Source organism: Microcaecilia unicolor, chromosome 12 (genome assembly GCF_901765095.1).
Source record: "Microcaecilia unicolor chromosome 12, aMicUni1.1, whole genome shotgun sequence".
NCBI classification, from domain to species: Eukaryota; Metazoa; Chordata; class Amphibia; order Gymnophiona; family Siphonopidae; genus Microcaecilia; species Microcaecilia unicolor.
The window spans coordinates 1494704-1513769 of NC_044042.1; the positions used below are offsets into that span (position 1 = coordinate 1494704).

The 19066-nt window shown below is 41.8% G+C and overlaps 1 protein-coding gene across 1 annotated transcript; it reads right to left on the reverse strand.

Moving 5' to 3' along the window:
* Nucleotides 1-9092: 9092 nt before the first annotated feature.
* Nucleotides 9093-16868, reverse strand: LOC115481921 (CMRF35-like molecule 5). Its single transcript, XM_030221388.1, has 5 exons — nucleotides 16817-16868; nucleotides 15328-15660; nucleotides 13551-13892; nucleotides 9712-9826; nucleotides 9093-9533 (listed from the first exon to the last, which is right to left on the reverse strand). Exons 1-5 carry the CDS (start codon nucleotides 16857-16859, stop codon nucleotides 9419-9421), a joined length of 948 nt encoding a protein of 315 aa, XP_030077248.1. The 5' UTR covers nucleotides 16860-16868; the 3' UTR covers nucleotides 9093-9418.
* Between the last annotated feature and the right edge of the window lie 2198 nt (nucleotides 16869-19066).

Genomic DNA, 19066 nt, shown 5'->3' on the forward strand with positions numbered 1-19066 from the left:
CCCTTATCTCCCAATTATCCCAAGCATTGGGCTCCACAGTGGGTCCCTTTTTGGCTGAGGACACTTCTGAAAGCTCTCCGGTGAGGTGATATGGCTTCTAAGCTGAAGGGAGTGGACTTAATATCACCCCCTCCTCTTTCAAGCTCCAAAGATTAAAAGATTTACCAAATCTTCTGTGATACAGCATAAAATTCTTAGGTTAAAGTCTGTCCTCAATATAAATCCATATTTCGCCACCTGGCTTCCTCAGGAGGAACAGAGTTTACCCGGGACAAAGCACTATGAATAAGAGTTTTGCATATTCTATAAATGTATTACCATTAACAAATTTTTTGAGTTGCAGTTTATGGTTCTGGTATTAATATTTTGATTTACCCCTTCTTTGGGATCTTGACAGGTACTTGTGACCTGGATTGGCCACTATTGGAAATAGGATTCTGGGCTTGATAGACCTTTGAACTGTCCCAATATGGCAATACTTATGTACAAGTACCTGGCTAGATCCCCAAAAAAGTACAATACATTTTATGCTGCTTATCCTAGAAAAAAGCAGTGGATTTTCCCGTCCATTTTAATAATAGTCTATGGATTCTTCCTTTAGGAATCCATCCAAACCTATTTTTTAAACCCCGCTAAGCTAACCACTTTTACTACATTCTCTGGCAAAAATTCAACAATTCAATTACACATTGAGTGAAGAATTTTTTGCAATTTGTTTTAAATGTTTTACTTTGTAGCTTCATTGCGTGCCCCCCTAATCCTAGTATTTTTGGAAACAGTAAACAAGTGATTCACGTCTACCTGCTCCACTTCACTCATTTTATAGACCTGTATCATGTCTCTCGTCAGCCGTCTTTTCTCCAAGATGAAGAGCCCTAGCCGCTTTAGCCTTTCCTCATAGGGAAGTTGTACCATCCCCATTACCATTTTCGTTACCATTCTCTGTACCTTTTCTAATTCCACCTGTGTTTTCCCTGTCCCTTGGGAGGGGAGACACTTCAGCCCCCTAGGCCGAAAAATAAAAGAGACAATTAGGCTTAGTTGTAGGTGCTACCAGTAAAAATTTTTATTGCTATCTCACTAAGCCAAATACAAAGAAATTGTTCTCTGGAGCAGGTTGTCACACAGCAAAGCCAGACATAATCACTAAATAACAAAGACTGCTCAGCTAACGCTGTCCCAGCCATCACATATATACTGTTGTAAGTTTTGATTTCTCCCAAATCATGTGATTTCTCCTAAACTAGAATCATTAGGTAGCCTGTGCCATATATGGATTGTTCCTGTATCATATCAGTCTCTCCTGATGTGTGTGTGCACGTGCACACTCGGTGGCCATTAGCTAGTTAGGTATCAGTACAGCGTGCAAACTAAAACAATACCCTTGTGTGTTCTCTCCCCAAGACTGAAACATTCTGGGCATCTTAGGCTGACTGTATCCTCCTCAGTCTCCCACCATGTCCCAAGGTTTTATCCACCTTATATGAAAGGCATACTCAGCTCCAGCCAAACTTGCATCCTTGATGTGTCATTCTTCAGTTCCTGAGAAAGCACTGTATGTTGCAAAGTTGCTAACTTATTAGGCAAACTTGTGAGAACCAGATAGAGCAATGTAAAGGCTTTTTGTAACAGGCCTAGCTTAGGAAGGAATATACACATCATATTTTTTAAGAAGCGGTGACCAGAATTGACCACAATATTTGGCATTATAATGTCCTCATTTTTGTTTTCCATTCCTTTCTTAATAATACCTAATATTCTATTTGCTTCCTTAGCTGCCGCCGCACACTGAGCAGAGGATTTCTAACCTATCAATGACGATGCCTAGATCCCTTTTCTGGTCAGTGACTCCTAATGTGGAACTTTGCATTCCTCTTTCCCACATGCATCACTTTGCACTTGCTCACATTAAACGTCATCTGCCATTTGGATGTCCAATCTTCCAGTCTCGTAAGGTCCTCTTGTAAATTTTCACAATTCTCTTGTGATTTAACAACTTTTAATAACTTTGTGTCGTCAGCAAATTTAATTACCTCACTAGTTACTCCCATCTCTTGATCATTTATAAATATGTTAAAAAGCAGCGGTCTTAGCACAGACCCCTGGGGAACCGCATTATCTACCCTTTTTCATTGAGAACACTGATCATTTAACCCTACTCTGTTTTCTATCTTTTAACCAGTTTTTAATCCACAATAGAACACTACCTTCTATCCTATGACTCTCCAATTTCTTCTGGAGTCTTTCATGAAGTATTTTGTCTAACGCCTTTTGACAATCCAGATACACAATGTTGACCGGCTCACCTTTATCCCCATGTTTGTTCACCCCTTCAAAGAAATGTAATAAATCGGTGAGGCAAGATTTCCCTTCAGTAAAATCCATGTTGGCTTTGTTTCGTTAATTCATGCTTTTGAATATGCTCTGTAATTGTTCTTTATAGTCTCTACCATTTTGCCCGGCACCGACATCACGACTCACCGGTTTATAATTTCCTGGATCTCCTCTGGAGCCTTTTTTAAAAATCTGCATTACATTGGCCAACGTCCAATCTTTCAATACTATACTTGATTTTAAAGATAAATTATATATTACTAACAGTAGTTCTGCAAGTTCATTTTTCAATTCTATGAGTACTCTGGGATGAATACCATCTGGTCCAGGAGATTTGCTACTCTTCAATTTGTCAAATTGCGCCATTACATTCTCCAGATTTATAGAGATTTCATTCAGTTTCTCTGACTTGTCATTGAATACCATTTCTGGCACCACTATCTCTCCCAAATCTTCCTCGGTGAAGACTGAAGCAAAGAATTAATTTAATCTCTCCGTTATGGCTTTGTCTTGTTTGTGATTCTAGTCTGTAAAAGGTTTTGTCTGTCACTGGCTTGTGCTTTGACTAATCCTGCAGAAATATGTTCTGATGGTTATCCTTTACTGGAGAATCTTTCTGACATATTGTGTGCTCGTATGTTGAAATCTTCTATATTTAAACAAATTCTTCTCAACTGAAGAAATTGACATAATGGCAAGCTTTTCTTGAGACTGGTTTTGTGATAATTGGTGTAATATAAAAAGTTATGTCAGTTAAGACAGGCTGTTCCATACTCACTGTCCCGGTCATCTCAGGAACTGGTTCTGCTGGAAGCACTGGCTCAGGATCTGGAACTGGAGAGGTGATCTTTGTTGCTTCTGCTTGTTGGTCCATCTGGGTCTGATGCGGGTCACCATAGCAGAAATGCTGACTCTGTTGTCACTGGTAATGTTCATTGCAGCTCTGTTGGTCCCACACAGCATCGGTACTGGCCAGGGGTGTAGCCAGACTTCGGCGGGAGGGGAGTCCAGAGCCCGAGGTGAGGGGGACATTTTAGTGCCTTCCCCCCCCCCCCCCCCCGGCGCCACCACCACCACCACCACCAACTTTGACCCCCCCCCCCCCCCCCCGCCAACGACCCTCTCGACCACCCCCCCCCCTGTCGCCTACCTTTGCTGGCAGGGGACCCCAACCCCCGTCAGCCGAGGTCCTCTTCTTCCTTCGTTCTGTTTCTGAGTCTGAAGTCCTGCATGTTGAACGTGCAGGATGTCAGACTCGCAGAAACAGAACGAAGCCTTGCGATCTGCAGGGCTTCGTTCTGTTTCTGCGAGTCTGACGTCCTGTACATACAACTTGCAGGACGTCAGACTCAGAAACAGAACGAAGGAAGAAGAGGACTTCGGCTGGCGGGGCTTGGGGTCCCCCGCCAGCAACGGTAGGCGACGGCAGGTTGGCGACGGGAGGGGGGGGGTCGAGAGGGTCGTCGGCAGGGGGTCCAAGGCCAAATCTACGGGGGCCCAGGCCCCCATGGCCCCACGTAGCTACGCCCCTGGTACTGGCATGTTTTTCATTATTCCTACTTCTCTGTATCCAGGCTTGGTACCCCAGTCCAGGAATAGTCGAGCAATGGGTACAGTAGTAGTAGTAGTACAGTCTCTCTGGATCCAGTGACTAACACTACTTCCGCAGTGCGCCCTGGAAGAATAGCATCTTCTGGCACTAGCTCTAGTCATAATAAAGTCATGCTAGAGCCAGTGCCTACAGACCAAGCCACCTGGGTCCAATTCACAGTAACTGGAGTGCTGTAGTGTTGTGTCAACCCATCTGCTTCCTTGCTTGATGAGTGACCAGTAACTTTCTGTGTTGTGGCAATTGCGTGTGCCCCCTTCGTGGGACTGGAACCACCCATGAAAACCACCAGCTTAGGTGTGCTGGAACTGAAATGCTCTTTAGTGTAGGCTTGGGATTATCTGGGCAATCTGTTTTGAAATGTCCTGTACGCCCATACTGGTAACAAGGACATTCATGCCTAAAGTCTTTAGTTTTTGGGGAACACTGGAGGATTTGCTGACTGTCTCTGAGGTTGTAGGGATATTTGACTTAGGGCCCTGGCTGCCCTTAGTTCCCAGCTGGTGCAGATAAGGATGGCTTCTCTTTGCCAGCCAGGGACGGTTAGCCATAAAGATGTGCCAACTCAGCCGCCTTCTTTGGAGTATGGAGCTGGTGAACTTCAACATGTTCCCTCACCTCTGGATGACAACGCTGAAGAAACTGCTCTAGGACCATCCGGTTTTGGCAATCCTCCAGAGTCTTAACCTCAGCTCCACTGAGCCACTGCTGATGCTAGCATCTTAACTGGATCACAAACTCGCTGTATCATTCACCCTTTTTGCAAAGTCTGTAGGTCTTTGGCAAAGTTTGCGCACCTCCTCAAACTGGGAGCATGTCTCCGTGGACAGTCCTTGGCACACCTCGAATGCTCCCAGATAGCATACCTAGTCTAAGGAATCTCCTTGAGTAGGCCAATTTTCTTATTTATCTGTCTGTTATCTCGGGTATCATCAAACTGCTGAAACAGGTTGGACCCAATCCGGGCTGTGGATCCTGCCTCTGGCCTTGGTGCAGAGGGTGGATTGGAACTTTGGATGCGAGCCATTTCCAGCTGGTAGGAAAAACAATTTTATTTTCAATTTACTGATTGAATTATGTCGGTATTGAGAGTTTACATCTGTCGGCTTTATTTTGTGCTGTAGAGGAGGACGTGCATTTCTTTCTATTTCTTTGCTGTTGCACAACATGCAGAGTCTGGTATCTCTGCTTTCGTTTTTTTTGTCTTCATTTCAGGTTTTGTCTGCATGTTTTTTTGTGGTTCCCTGTTTTGTATCAGGTAAGAGTCATGTTCTGCATCTGAGGTGAAGGATTCTGCTGGCACGTGGTGTCTGTGTAGGATTATGTAATAGTCCATCTTGTTCCAGTTTCGCAGTAGCAGGTTATTTTGGTGCTCTAGGGTCTGTCTTCATAGGTGGGTTAGAGCTATTATGATTTGGTAAGTTTTCTTTATAGGTTTTGAGTGCTTTTATATGCAGGGTTTTGTGTTATTTTTCAAAGTATTTGGCCTATTTGAAAAATAAAAATACTCAGGACTAGTGGGGTCTCCACTTCTGGTAGAGCAGTGCTGGGCACACCCAGCCAGTTGGGTTTTGGGGATACCCACAATGAAGATGTGTGAGAGCAGGGGCGACAGGGATGGTTGCACAGGGCCTCGTGCTTCCAGGGGCCCCGCGGCGGCCACTCCCTGCTATCGCCATCTCCTGAAATGCACAGCGATCTGACTGCTTTGCCTTTCCTCCCGGCACATACCTGAAGCCACCCTGGTGGTCTAGTGGATTCTTCGGGGCAGGAGAGATCCCCCATCTTTCCTGCCCACTGCTGCTGACCCTCTTGCTGCCGCATCGCTTTTTAAAAATGGCGGCCTCACGAAACTTGCGCTGAAGTCTTGTTGGAAGTCTCGGCAGCCATTTTAAAGAAGACCCTCCCGATTTATCCAAAACCGGATCAAAGGAAGCATTAAAATCCCCTCCCAAAACCAATTTACCATAAGGATCAGATTGAACAACTTTACCTAGCTTTGTAAAGAATTTCCCCTGTGACTCGGGTACATAAACTGCCACTAAGGAAAAGGCAAAATTTATTCAACAAAACCTGTAAATAGAGAAATCTACCCATAGGATCCTGCCTTACCTTCTGCACTTGAACCTGCAAAGATGAATGTAACAGTATAGCTACTCCTCGCTTCTTCGATGCGTCAGCAGCAGAAGCACAGAAGACAGTTGGGTAATGATGATGGACCAAGAGCCGCTCATGTTCCCATTTAAAGTGGGTCTCCTGGAGAAATATAGCGCCTTCTGGGAACTTAGTTCCTTAAATATCTTCTGGCACTTTTGTGGAGAGTTAAGACCCTTTATACGTCAAAAACTTTAGGTCCATAGTCATTTAAGCAACACTATCTAAGCTCATTGTCACAAGCATGCATGTGAAGGGTGAGAAAAAGGGAGAGAAAAGCTAACCCCCCAAATCCACCCAGCCCCCATTCCCCCAAACCCCAAGTACAACCCCACCTCAACCAACAAACCCCCAGACAGAGGAACTCCCCCCTCCCAAATCCACTGACTGGACAAATCAGAGGAAGCCACCCACAAGCACAGCACCACTCAGCAACTATAAAGTAACACATCGCAACCTTACCTAATATCTACAATGTTCTTGCTTATATCTATTTGTATGAATTTCGATCACGCTATTTTCTATGACATCTCCACCTTACCTATTATCAGTAATGTTTTCTACTTATATTTACTAATTTAAAATTCAATGATACTACTTTCTATGCAACACTAACTATTATCTCCTAATCTACTATCTACTAATAACATCACATTGTAAGCCACATTGAGCCTGCAAAGAGGTGGGAAAATGTGGGATACAAATGCAATAAATAATAATAATAAATCAACCCCCCCCCCCCCCCCACAGACCAAGTCGTCCAAGCCCATGCAAATGAAACTTTAAATCTCACCTACCCCCTTAACACAACCACACACCTTTCACCTCTCCCAGACCACAACCAGCCACTGTCCCAATTGAGAGACCCCAGCAAAAGTGACCAAACAAACAATAAGGAACTAAGCTGAATAATCAAACACCCCAGATTTAAGGTGCCTTATATAGAATCCAGCCCTATATACATAATGTTCTGAGCATTTTTTTGTTTTAATTGTTGCAGCATTTGAGTGCAGGCAAACTATGACAGTATGCCTTTTCTGAGCTGATTGAGGTTTGAATTTTCCTTATAGTTGCAAAGATGTGAGACTGAGACCCATCTTTGCAACTGCCTCTGATCTTTTGTGCTCTGTGAGGCCTGAGCATTATATTGCAACAAGATTTCCCGCTTGTGCTTCTGAACTTTTCTTAATCATTCTGTCAAAAGTTTTCAGGGTTCCAGTGAAACAGTTGAGTGATCCCGCGATTGTCCTTTGAGTTTTCATCAACCTTTTTCATGTGAGACTCGTCTAGTGCTGTCATGGGTCATCCACTTCATTTTTGATCACACAAATCAGCCCTTCCTGGTCCACAATCTTTACATTTTTTGGCCCAGCGATACACAGTACTTGCATGAACACAGTCGCAAACGACTTGCATGCAGTGGTGAATTTCAATTGGAACAACACCTTCAACAGAAATTCTATCATGATGGCACAGTGCTTAAATCGGACCTAGTGCTCACTAAATGCTTCATTTCATAAGCAATAGCAAAACAGCCTCTTCATAGAGATACTTCTCGCTAACTTAAGGAAGAGATTTTGATGAATGTGCTGCTCTCAGTTGATGAATTGTGGAGGTGCTAATTTTCATTTAACCCTGGTATAAATGTGCAAGAGATAAGGAATCTCTGAAATGAGGTCATATGTGTAGGTGAAAGGCAGCAGCCTTAGGAGTAATCTGAGGAAATATTTCTTTATGGAAAGGTAGTGGATGCTAGGAACAGCCTCTCAGCAGAGCTGGTGGTGATTTATTTATTAAGATTTATTTACCTCCTTTTTTTAAAGAATTCACTCAAGGCGGTGCACAGCAAGAAAGCAATAGACAATTACAGCAGTAAAAATATTCAAACAACAATACAAAGTATGATTTAGAATGCTACTTTACAATCAGCCTTATTTTTGAAAGTGATGGGTGCCCAGATTTTGACCCAAATCGGGAGATAGGCGCCCAAATCGGTATAGTCGAAAGCCGATTTTGGGTGTCTTGAACTGCAATCTGTCGCGGAAACGGGCAAAGTTGACGGGGGCGTGTTGGAGGTGTGGTGAAGGCGGGACTTGGGTTTCCATTATCGCTGAAAAATGAAACCGCCCAGCTCAAATCCGATGCATTTGCCGGGCACAAACTGTATTAAAATAGATGGGCGCCCATTTTTTTTCGAAAATATGGTCTGTCCCGCCCCTTCACGTACCCGTTCTCGGACATAGATGCCCATGGAGATGGGCGTTCGCGTTCGATTATGCCCCTCAATGTCAACTCCATACACAATAAAACATTTTATGTTTAAAATTTTTTATTGACGAATAAACATATGAAAAAGTTGTCCAACATCTGTCATGCCTTACATAATAGAGATATCGTAATAGTCATATAATATTTCCAATGACATCCTAGGTTGTCAAACTGTAATTAACCCCCCCCCCCCCCCCGACCCACCTCCCCCCTCCCTGTCTCTAAACATTATTCATACATGTGTGTGTGCTAGTTCCCATATATTACTCCCCTATGTGATCTTCATTTAGTAACCTGATCATAACGTGTTTAGAATGAGGCTCCTGCCACAATAAAACATTTTAATATACAGTGCAGGGTTTAAACAAAGGTGGAGCATATAGATTAAGATAGAGTAACATATGAATTGAAGAAAATATGGGGCAAGCAAAGATGATCCGAGGGAGCAGAATGGATTGTACAACTGAGCAGTTAGTGTGGATGGGCTGTATGGTGTTTGTCTGCCTCATTTTCTCTTTCCATGAAAAACTAGACTAAATCAAGGGTTTTACTATGGCAATAGCAAAATGATATATGGTCTGTGCCAGAGCCGGTGGTGGGAGGAGGGGCTGGTGGTTGGGAGGCGGCGATAGTGCTGGGCAGACTTACACGGTCTGTGCCCTGAATAGGACAGGTACAAATCAAGGTAAGGTATACCCAAAAACATATGAGTTTATCTTGTTGGGCAGACTGGATGGACCGTGCAGGTCTTTTTCTGCCGTCATCTACTATGTTACTATAAGGAAAAATCGTCTGTTCTAGTGGAAAATCCATAATCTTTTATCTAATGCTCAGCTTTAGTGCAGCTGACAAAATGCCCTGTATCAGGTGCTTTATTTCATTATAGGCTTAATGCAGTTAAACAACAATGGATACTTAGGATCAGAAAAGGTGGTTCTCTTATGTTTACCAAAGGACTTAACTCATTGTGGCTGTATCTCTTCAGGTCTCTCTAATTTGCCTGCTTCTACTGTACAGCTTGAGGTAGAAGGGTGCTGTAATGCTTGAGTTTAGCTACCTGCGTGAAAAGTTTTTTTTTCCACATTTCACCCAAATCAGGCAGGTGATCATAACCAGAAAGGAAATCCAGCGAAGTATGTCCCACACCTGATACTGGCTTCTTGTATAGCTTAATTGGGAGGGGAAAAAAAGGAGCATTAATGACCATTCAATATTGCACAATGCAAGTATTATAAGTTGCCATTCCAAGTACACAAACAAAGCTGAGAATAGGATTGAAGATGCTGAGATGCAATAGTGCACAGTAGGCAGAGTGAAGAAGTAATTTTTAGGACGAGGAGCAGTACCTGGATGCTGTAGGATCAATCTGGGAAGAGTTGGTGTGTTGGAGAAAGTCTGTGTTGGGGAGATACTTGGTAGAGCAGATGGTGGGTGATGGTCTTTCTGATTGGGTAACTGCACCTGTCAGGTTAGAAAACATAGCGTTCAGGGAACAGTCTGACACCTAAAAATGAAAAGGAAGTACAGGAGGACCAATAAAAATAATTAAAAAGGAACTTAGGAGTCAAGGAATGACAAACGCAAAGTTTATTATGATAAAAACTAGGCTGTCAGGTCTGTGTAGAAACAGTCCCCAAAACAGTGGAAGTTCAGAAGAAGGAGTCGACATGGTGTCATGTTTCAGTGCATCAGGAGTCACAACAATTTAGGACCACAAATAAATGTACAATCAACAAACAAAAGACATAATGGACCATACAATTTTCAAATAAATAGTAGATTATTATTACAGTGCTAAATCACTGTATTATACAGCAGGATGAATATAAAAGCACAACAGGCTACATTTTAAAACAGACCATACTATTTCAGATCATTTTAGATCACCACATCTATATCACTGCGTAATAGTAACTATAGAAATATGTAAAGGTGCCTGTTATTTACATGGCTAAAGCACTGGTGTATGTCCATAGAAATGTCATAATAAATATTGATTACATAAAAAGGAAGCCCATAATAAGAATGTGTGAGTTAATACACCCCCTCAGTAGTTCAAACCACAAGTATCTGTTGTTAGAGGTTAAATAATCTTCAAAAAAGAAAGTATCTAACAAGAATGGAGTGATGTGGTAGCCTTGTTAGTCTACTTTTAAAGGTGGAGTGGAGGAGTGGTCTAGTGGTTAGTATGGTGGACTTTGGTCCTGGGGAACTGGGTTCAATTCCCACTGCAGGCACAAACTCCCTGCGACTCTGGGCCAGTCACTTAACCCTCCATTGCCCCAGGTGCAAATAAGTACCTGTATATAATATGTAAGCCGCATTGAACCTGCTATGAGTGGGAAAGTGCGGGGTACAAATGTAACAAAACAAAAAAAATCAATAGAAATAAAATAAGATGATACCTTTTTTTTTAGCTTTGGAAGGTAACCCTTCTTCTTCAGATCAGATGCATATTCATAGTGGGCACCGTAAAACCAGATTGTCTTGGTGTTTTCTCAGGACTGGAGTGAGAAACCCTGCTCTGAAGGTATTAATGCTCAGGAGTGTTTTAGAAAGCCAGACAGACACACAGGGCAGCATCATTCTTGCTCCTCCAATGATAGGAATTCAGCTGAAGGCACAGCTTAGAGGTTCGGGCAAACGAGGGTTCGAGTCCCACTAGGTTACTGGCACTCCTAGACTTTGGGCAAATTGTGGTCTTAGTGCCTCAGGTATTCACTTCCTGTAAGTAGGGCTGGACCGAATATTCATATTTGATTTGATTGGACCCCAGATACATTATTTAAATTGAAATACAAATAATCCAGGGCTCTAGTGTGCTGAATCCTACTGAAATAAACATTTGGGGCCCTGTTTACTAGGCCGCACAACAGGCACGTTAGCGTTTTTAGCGTCTGCTAAATGCTAGAGACACCCATAGCATCTGGACCCTAGATCTCTGATTTCACGTGGCTTTTATTATTTGTTATGTTAAAGCTCGATGCCCATTCGTATTTGGCTAAATAATCATTTTCATTCAGCCGAATATTAAAATAACGCTGTTTGGTACAGCTCCAAGTGTAAGCTTTTATGGGCAGGAACTTGCATCCAAATTAGAATAACTCTGTAAAGCTCCTTCTGCATCATTTGTGAAAAGCTGGCACAACAATTAAAGATGAAAGTGCAAGTGGTCAGGTGGTGATATGATGAATTTGCACTTTATGGGGAGGAGGGTAATTTTATAACAGAATACCTGTTTGTTTTTTTCTTAAAAATCAAGATCAGGTTTTGTGTGCCTTTGTAATACTGGAACCCCATAACCCGTTCCAGTAGCACACAAACGTCTGCACAAATTTACACCTGCTCTGATAACGGAATAAGGTGTGTTTGGTTTATTGTGTTTGATTTACTGCTTTCTCTGACTTGATATATTTTATAATACACAGCTACATTGCAATTTCTCCATTCAGTCCAAGCTATGCCCATAGGAATATCTATTTTATTTAAAAAATATATAACTTGAGCCATCTGCAATTTTCAGTGATTTACAAGGAGTAGTTACTTAAAAACATAGATAAAAGAAAAACTGACACATACAAATATTAATACTCTTAAACCAGTAAACCATTTAGGGGCGCTTTTACTAACCAGCGATGAATCTGTTTTCTTTTCTAGTGCGAGTGGGCAGGGAGCAGGTGAATGGCAATCTCGCTTGCTGATGCCACCATGGCCCACCCCCTACTGCCCTTGGTAAAAGGGCCCCTTAATTCAGCATAAAAACAGTTCCGCTTGTAATCATTTACTAAAGATTTATAGCTTGCATTTTCCAAAGATTAAAGCAGATAACCAACATCCATAAATTATAAAATGGAACAGAAATAAAAAGTAACTGATAACTTCATTTCATGAAATCAATAAAAATGATGGATCATGGAGAAATTGCATGGGTTTTGGAAGGGAAGTTAATTGTAGGAGGGCATTTTAATTTTACAGTGGATTCCACTTTGAATAATACAGGGGAGGGGAATAAAAGAATGAATGTTACTAGAGGTGATGTGGACATCTGGAGCTGGAGACATATCAAGCCTAAAAAAGAGAAATGTTACTTTCTCTCCTCTTACTCAAGGACAGTCTTATCCTTGGTGTAGGAGTTGGTACATAAGTGTTGCCATACTGGGAAAGACTAAAGGTCCATCAAGCCCAGCATCCTGTTTCCAACAGTGGCCAATCCAGGTCACAAATTACCTGGCAAGATCCCAAAAAAGTACAAAACATTTTATACTGCTTATCCCAGAAGTAGTGGATTTTCCCCAAGTCCATTTAATAACGGTCTATGGACTTTTCCTTTAAGAAGCCGTCCAAACCTTTTTTAAACTCCGCTAAGCTAACAGCCTTTTCCACATTCTCTGGCAACGAATTCCAGTTTAATTACACATTGAGTGAAGAAAAACTTTCTCCGATTCATTTTAAATTTACTACATTGTGGCTTCATCGCATCCCCCTAGTCCTAGTATTTTTGGAAAGCGTAAACAGACACTTTCTCCCAGTTGGTAGGGGGAAGCAAAATCTATAACCTGAACAGATCGTGCCACAGTGTGGTTTAATTTGGGAATACGGGAGGTGGATAGAGGGTGGCAAGTGATGAAATGTAATGATAATTTATTGAATGACCCCAAATGCAGGAGCATTAATTATTCTTTGTAATTAGTGGAAGCTCCTTCTCTAGTGCTTTCCAATAAAAGGGGAGCTGTGTCTCAGCTGGGTATCATCCCCCCCCCCCTTAAAAACCTCAGCTTGACTATAGGAGAGGTGTGAGGGGCGTAACCTCGTTAGAAAACTAGTGAAGGGAATTCTTTGTAGTTCAGCCTGTGGGGAAACAAGTTGTCACTTTACTGGCATTGCTCTATTAGTGAGTTGGTGAAATTCTTTCTGGTGAGGATGAGTTTGGAATTTCTAGTCATTTAACAATAGGATTTTAATAATCAGCCCTTTTTTTTATATTTTTGTTTTGAATAATGTTTGTGTCTCTTGTCCTATGCTGTAGTCCTTTTAGCTTTGTATTTGCTTTAATGTCTTGTAAAGTGGAAGTAGAAATGAGACTTTGAAAATTGACTGGGAGCTGGGGTTCCTGTGCACGGAGGGAGCAGTATGCAATGGGTGGTTAGGCTGTATCCATCATCCAGTAAATATTAGAGAGTGTTACCTGTGACTGGACTGCTGTCTTCTGAAATCAGGAGAAGTATGGTGTTTAATATTCTGCTTCTGTCCAGTTTCTCACACTTGTAGAGTCCAGCATCCCATGCCCTTAAGTCCCTCAGGGTGACAGTCATACGTCCATTCTTCTGGTCATCGAACACTGCTGCCCTCTTCTCGTAGTAGTGAATAATCTTTCCGTCAGAATGAAAGAGCCAGTTGCAGTTATCCCGTGTTCTCTGCTTGCACCACAATTTAGACCAGTCCTCCGTCTCAGTGTAGAAACAGTGCAGAGTGGCTGTGCCTCCCAGAACCCCTCTTACCACCTGTGCACCAGTTGTGGGGTTCAGTCCTGCACAGAAGAGAATCCTTAATTGCACACTTCTATGTATCTGGAATTACTACTACTTATTTCTATAGCGCTACTAGACGTACGCAGCGCTGTACACTTGAACATGAAGAGACAGTCCCTGCTCCACAGAGCTTACAATCTAATTAGGACAGACAAACAGGACAAACAAGAGATAAGGGAATATTACAGTGAGGATGATAAAATAAGGGTTCTGAACAAAGTGAATAAGGGTTAGGAGTTAAAAGCTGCATCAAAAGGTGGGCTTTTAGCTTAGATTTGAAGACGGTCAGAGATGGAGCTTGATATACCGGCTCAGGAAGTCTATTCCAGGCATATGGTGCAGCAAGATAAAAGGAACGGAGTCTGTTGTGATTTGACTTCTCTGCTCTTATCATTGCATCAGAAATGTCATCCAAACTGACTGTCTGTCCCTATATCTTGGCTCACTGTTATATAGAGGTTTCTAACTTTTCATCCTTCACAGTCTCAGCCCATGAGCACATCACAAATGTTTCTGTAAAGGGGAGAGAATGAGACCTACAAGCAAACCGTAGCTAAGGGGCTTAGCCTTTTTCCATAGATTCTCTTTACTGGTAACAGAACTGATTCTTTAACCTCTACCCCGATTCACATAATAAAGCAAGTTATTGATGTAGCTTGTAATACTGTTTTATAAGGTGGATTTAAGGGGGTCGATAAAAGCGATTTAAAGTGCCAGTGGGGTTAACTGGGAATATTTAGTAGCACTTAACTGGATAGTCCCCGCTGACTATCCCCTCTAACTGCCTAAGCTGAAACCGGCTACGTTGTGGGAGGTCTGGGAGCAGAGTTGGCACTTGTCTGGAAAGAGCCAGTATTCAGCACTTAACCAGCTAAGGTAGCTAGACATCTTGGACCGCAGACAAACCCCGATATTTCAAGCCAGTGCCTGGAGTTCAATATCGTAAAGTGGTGGAAACATTGCTGACCGTCACCAGCTGAATATTTTCCCCTAAGTGTTTTCTTATTTGAAGGCATTATTTGGAGGTTTGTGGATCTGTCTTGTACACCTTTAAACCAATCCAAACAATAATCCTACTTTGGACAAACAAAGCAGTCCAGAACCTGTAGTCCGATATCAAAAGCCAACCAATAAGTACTTGTTTTAAATATGAAAAGAACCCTCAAAGAAAATGTTGCCCATTTACAATTTTGAATTGGTTACAGTAGTACAGATTTTGAACACTATGGTGTATTAACACAGTCCGTAGTCTCCCTTGAAGCCCTTACATATTCTGTGGGGCAAAGTGTGGCGAACATTTTGTTTGAAAGTACTTATTAGTTGGCTTTTGACACTGGACCTTAGAGCACCAATGTGTCCTTTTCCAGAGGTGCCCAGAAAATGGTATCATAACCCCATTTCTCTCTGTGTCCCAAATATTCTTGAGTTACTCACCTTCCACCAGCAATTGGATCTTTTCTACCACTTGATATGTGTAGCCCGTCCATACTCTCCACCAGTACAACCCAGTGTCCCATTCTTGAAGCTGCCTTACAGTTATATTTGTTAGTCTTTTCTTGTCGTTAGTGAAACTCATTGTAGTCCTTCCCTCATAGCCGCTGTTGTTTAATCCACTGGTGTCCACCACAGTCTCACACTCGCCTTCGTTAATCTGTCTGCACCAGCTGTGAACGTGGTTTTGGTATTCTGGAACATGTTTGCAGTGTACAAAGATAGTCTCCCCAAGGGTTCCTCTCACAGCATAGAAATTGCTGTAAAGTTGGGAACCTGTAGATTCAAACACATACTGACATAGTAACATAGTAGATGACGGCAGATAAAGACCTGCATAGTCCATCCAACAAGATACTCATAGTATATGATATGAAAACATATGCATGCTTGATCTTCATCTGTCCTTGCCATTTCCAGGGCTCAGACTGTAGAAGTCCTGCCTGACACTGGCTTAATTTTCAACAACCAGAGTTGCTGTTGAAGTCCAAACCCAGCCGTAAGACAGTTGTTTGGGCATATAAGGGGAATTGCTTAATTCCTGCAGTAGCTTATAACAATTGACGATGTCACATTACATAGTAAAACAGATAATGATGGTGGCAGATAAAGACCAAAATGGTCAGTAAGGTGGTTACAGTTGTAACTAGAGCTGTACAGAATAGCATATTTTACCTTTCAGCCGAATACGAATAATATTATTCATCTGACTATGAACACTAAATATGAATAATGGACCCTGAGCTTTAACATAACAAACAATAAAAGAAGCAACGTGAAATCAGAGATCAAGTGTTTATTTCAGTAGGATTTAGCACAGTAAAGCCCCCGGATCATTTGTATTGGAATTTAAATCAAAATTTGGACAAATGCAAATAATGTATTCAGGGCTGAATTTAATCTAATATGAATAGTCAGCACAGCCCCAGTTGTAACTGCTGCTCTGTGCAGGTGACATAGAGAATGGCAGAAGATATGGCCTATCGTGCCTGTCCATCCATACCAGCTACAATCCCTCCTCTCCCTCAGAGATCCTCTATCCTTGTCCCAAGCTTTCTTGAAATCGGATATAGCCTAGGCCTCATCTCCACCACTTCCACTAGGAAACCATTCCACACGTCCACCACCCTTTCCAGAAAGAAGAATTTTTGAGTCTGCCCTGCTATGCCCCCCTTATTCCAGAGCTTCCTATTTAAATGTCTCCATCATATCCCACCTTTCTTCCAAAGTAGACATCTTGAGATCTTTAAGTCTGTCCCCATATGCTTTATCATGAAGACCACTGACCCTCTGGTCTTTTTGAAGGTGTGGTCTCCAAAACTGTACACAATATTGTAGGAAAGTCTAACCCCTCCCCCACATAATTCTTTATTTAAGATTGCAGGTACCCCCATCTCCTCATTCCTAATATTAGCAGACTTTGTCATCTTACCTGGTATCCAGAGCTGCAGAAGAAAAAGCACAAGACCCTTCATCTTGGAAGGAAGAGATCTCCTCTAACCCTTCTGCCTGTTAGGAGCTTGATTAGAATTCTCGCTTTTCCCACTTCCTTCCTGGCCTTCTAAGGTTTCCACATGTTCCAACCAGAAATCAGCAGGCTGCCTTTAATGTAGAAGGGTATTAATGAAGAAAGGAGGTACCTCAGACTTGTGAATCAGGGAATAGGTCTTAAGTGGACAGATCAATCCCATTTTTAGTTGTTACATCGGTTGCCTATTTAGGCAAGGACAGAGTTTAAAGTGTTTTTGTTTGATTTTAAGATTCTTCGTGGCCTACTCCAATTATGAGGCATATTTTCAAAGCACTTAGCCTTCCAAAGTACCATAGAAACCTATGGAACTTTGAAAATATGATGGTCTCTTGGTTGTTCTGCTATGTTCCCGGATGTAGATTGCGCTCTGAGAGTCAATGGAGACTTTCTCTCCCTCCAATTAAGAGATTAATAACCTGGAGGAAAAGTAGTACTGATGGTATTGGATCACAGTTATGGAACTCTTTACCTCTATGTATACATTCACGCAGAAGTGTAAGAAATTGTCAAGACACGGTTGTTTATTTATTGCATTTGTATCCCACATTTTCCCACCTTTTTGCGGGTTCAGTGTGGCTTACAATACGTTATGAAAGCTGGAAGTACAGTTTGTTACAACTCAGTTATGGATTACATTATGAGGTGTTATGCGAGACAAAGAGGCATATTTTCAAAGCACTTTGGGAGGCTAAGTTCCATAGGTTTCTATGGAACTTTGGGAGGCTAAGTGCTTTGAAAATGAGCCTCAAAGTCTAGTATCATTAAGGAATATAACAATGGAAAAGATCATTGAGACATTGGAAAGGAAAGAACGGGAAAGTAAAAGGGGCCGTATATAATAACAGGAAAGCATTTGGTATACATTTTCTGTGAGTAAGGTATGAGTGTGGTGAGATTATGGGAGATGAGAAGGTGAGGTTTAAATAGTTTTATAGCCTATAATACTGTGTTACAGCCTCTTTTCGGTTTTCGGTTTCCTGATGATCTGCTAGGTAGATAGCTTTCTTTGGTTTAGGTACTATGGGTTTACGCACTGTGTGATTGTAAAAAGAAATTTATTTTTTTACATTTTGTACAGCAAAGATAATTGTATGATTTTTGTAACCTTTGATGTTTTCTTTCTGCCCCACCTTGAGCTACAACAATGGTTAAGCCAGCTATAAATGTGAAATGAAAGTTTGGTCGATAGGGCATCCCCTTTCCTACTGTATAGCAGCAATGAGCACAGGTAAAGTCAACTTTTAAAAGAAAGGTTTCTGTTTTTTCTTGGTTAAAGTGATGTTGGCAGTTTGAACATGTAACACCAGCCAGTAAACAAGTCATAACTAATAGTGTTTTATTAGACTAATGATACATTGGCAATGAGTTTTGCAATGAACTTTTTTTTGTCTAATCTATCCAAGTATAATAGCATCTTGTACCATTTTTAACAGAGGGTATCTGATGTTTTCTGTTAGTTCTCGCTTTCTGATCCATCCATATCACAGAAGGTTTTGCCTTTTCATGATTTCATGTTCAAAGCACAAGGTTAGAAACACAGCTTTTTCTGTTCATGTAACTGGTTTCTCAATGTCATAGTCCTTTTCTGAAGCCGTCTTGTAACCAGCTACAGTTGTGAATTCTTTGTCTCTTCCAAAACAGGGCTTTCTTCCACCATTCCTATTTGTCTCCCTCTTCACAGCTGGAAGGGGGAAGGATGTGGCTTTTATCACACCAAGCCAGTTTCCTGTACTTTCATTACAGAAATAAAAGATGGGGGTGGGGAGAAGCTTTCGAACCTTTCAACATAATGTTGCCCTGAGCTAGGGCAGGAGGTGACAATAATTGACTCTAGACAGGATCTTATTACCCCATGTCCCAGTCATTGTGCTCAAACAGCAGATTTGTGTTCATCTTCTGTCTAGCCAAGTCTGGACACATTGTGATTAAATATGCAGATGAGACAAAACTATTCAAAGATGAAATGCATGCAGCCTGTGAAAAATGGCAGGAGGGCCTTAGGAAATTGGAAGACTGGGCATCCAAATGGCAGGTGAAATTTAATGTGGACTAATGCAAAGTGATGCATATTGGGAAGAATAATCCAAATCAGTTATTTGATGCTAGGTTCCATTTTAGGAGTCACCACCCAAGAAAAAGATCTAGGTGTCA

Excerpts from the sequence above, each read along its gene's own strand:
- LOC115481921 (XM_030221388.1), bottom strand. The coding sequence starts at position 16,859 with ATGAAGGGTCTTGTGCTTTTTCTTCTGCAGCTCTGGATACCAG. Across the intron at positions 15,661-16,816 it reads TCTGCAGCTCTGGATACCAG|GTTCCCAACTTTACAGCAAT; the intron begins GTAAGATGACAA and ends TTGAATCTACAG. Across the intron at positions 9,534-9,711 it reads ATTGATCCTACAGCATCCAG|CTATACAAGAAGCCAGTATC; the intron begins GTACTGCTCCTC and ends CTCCCAATTAAG.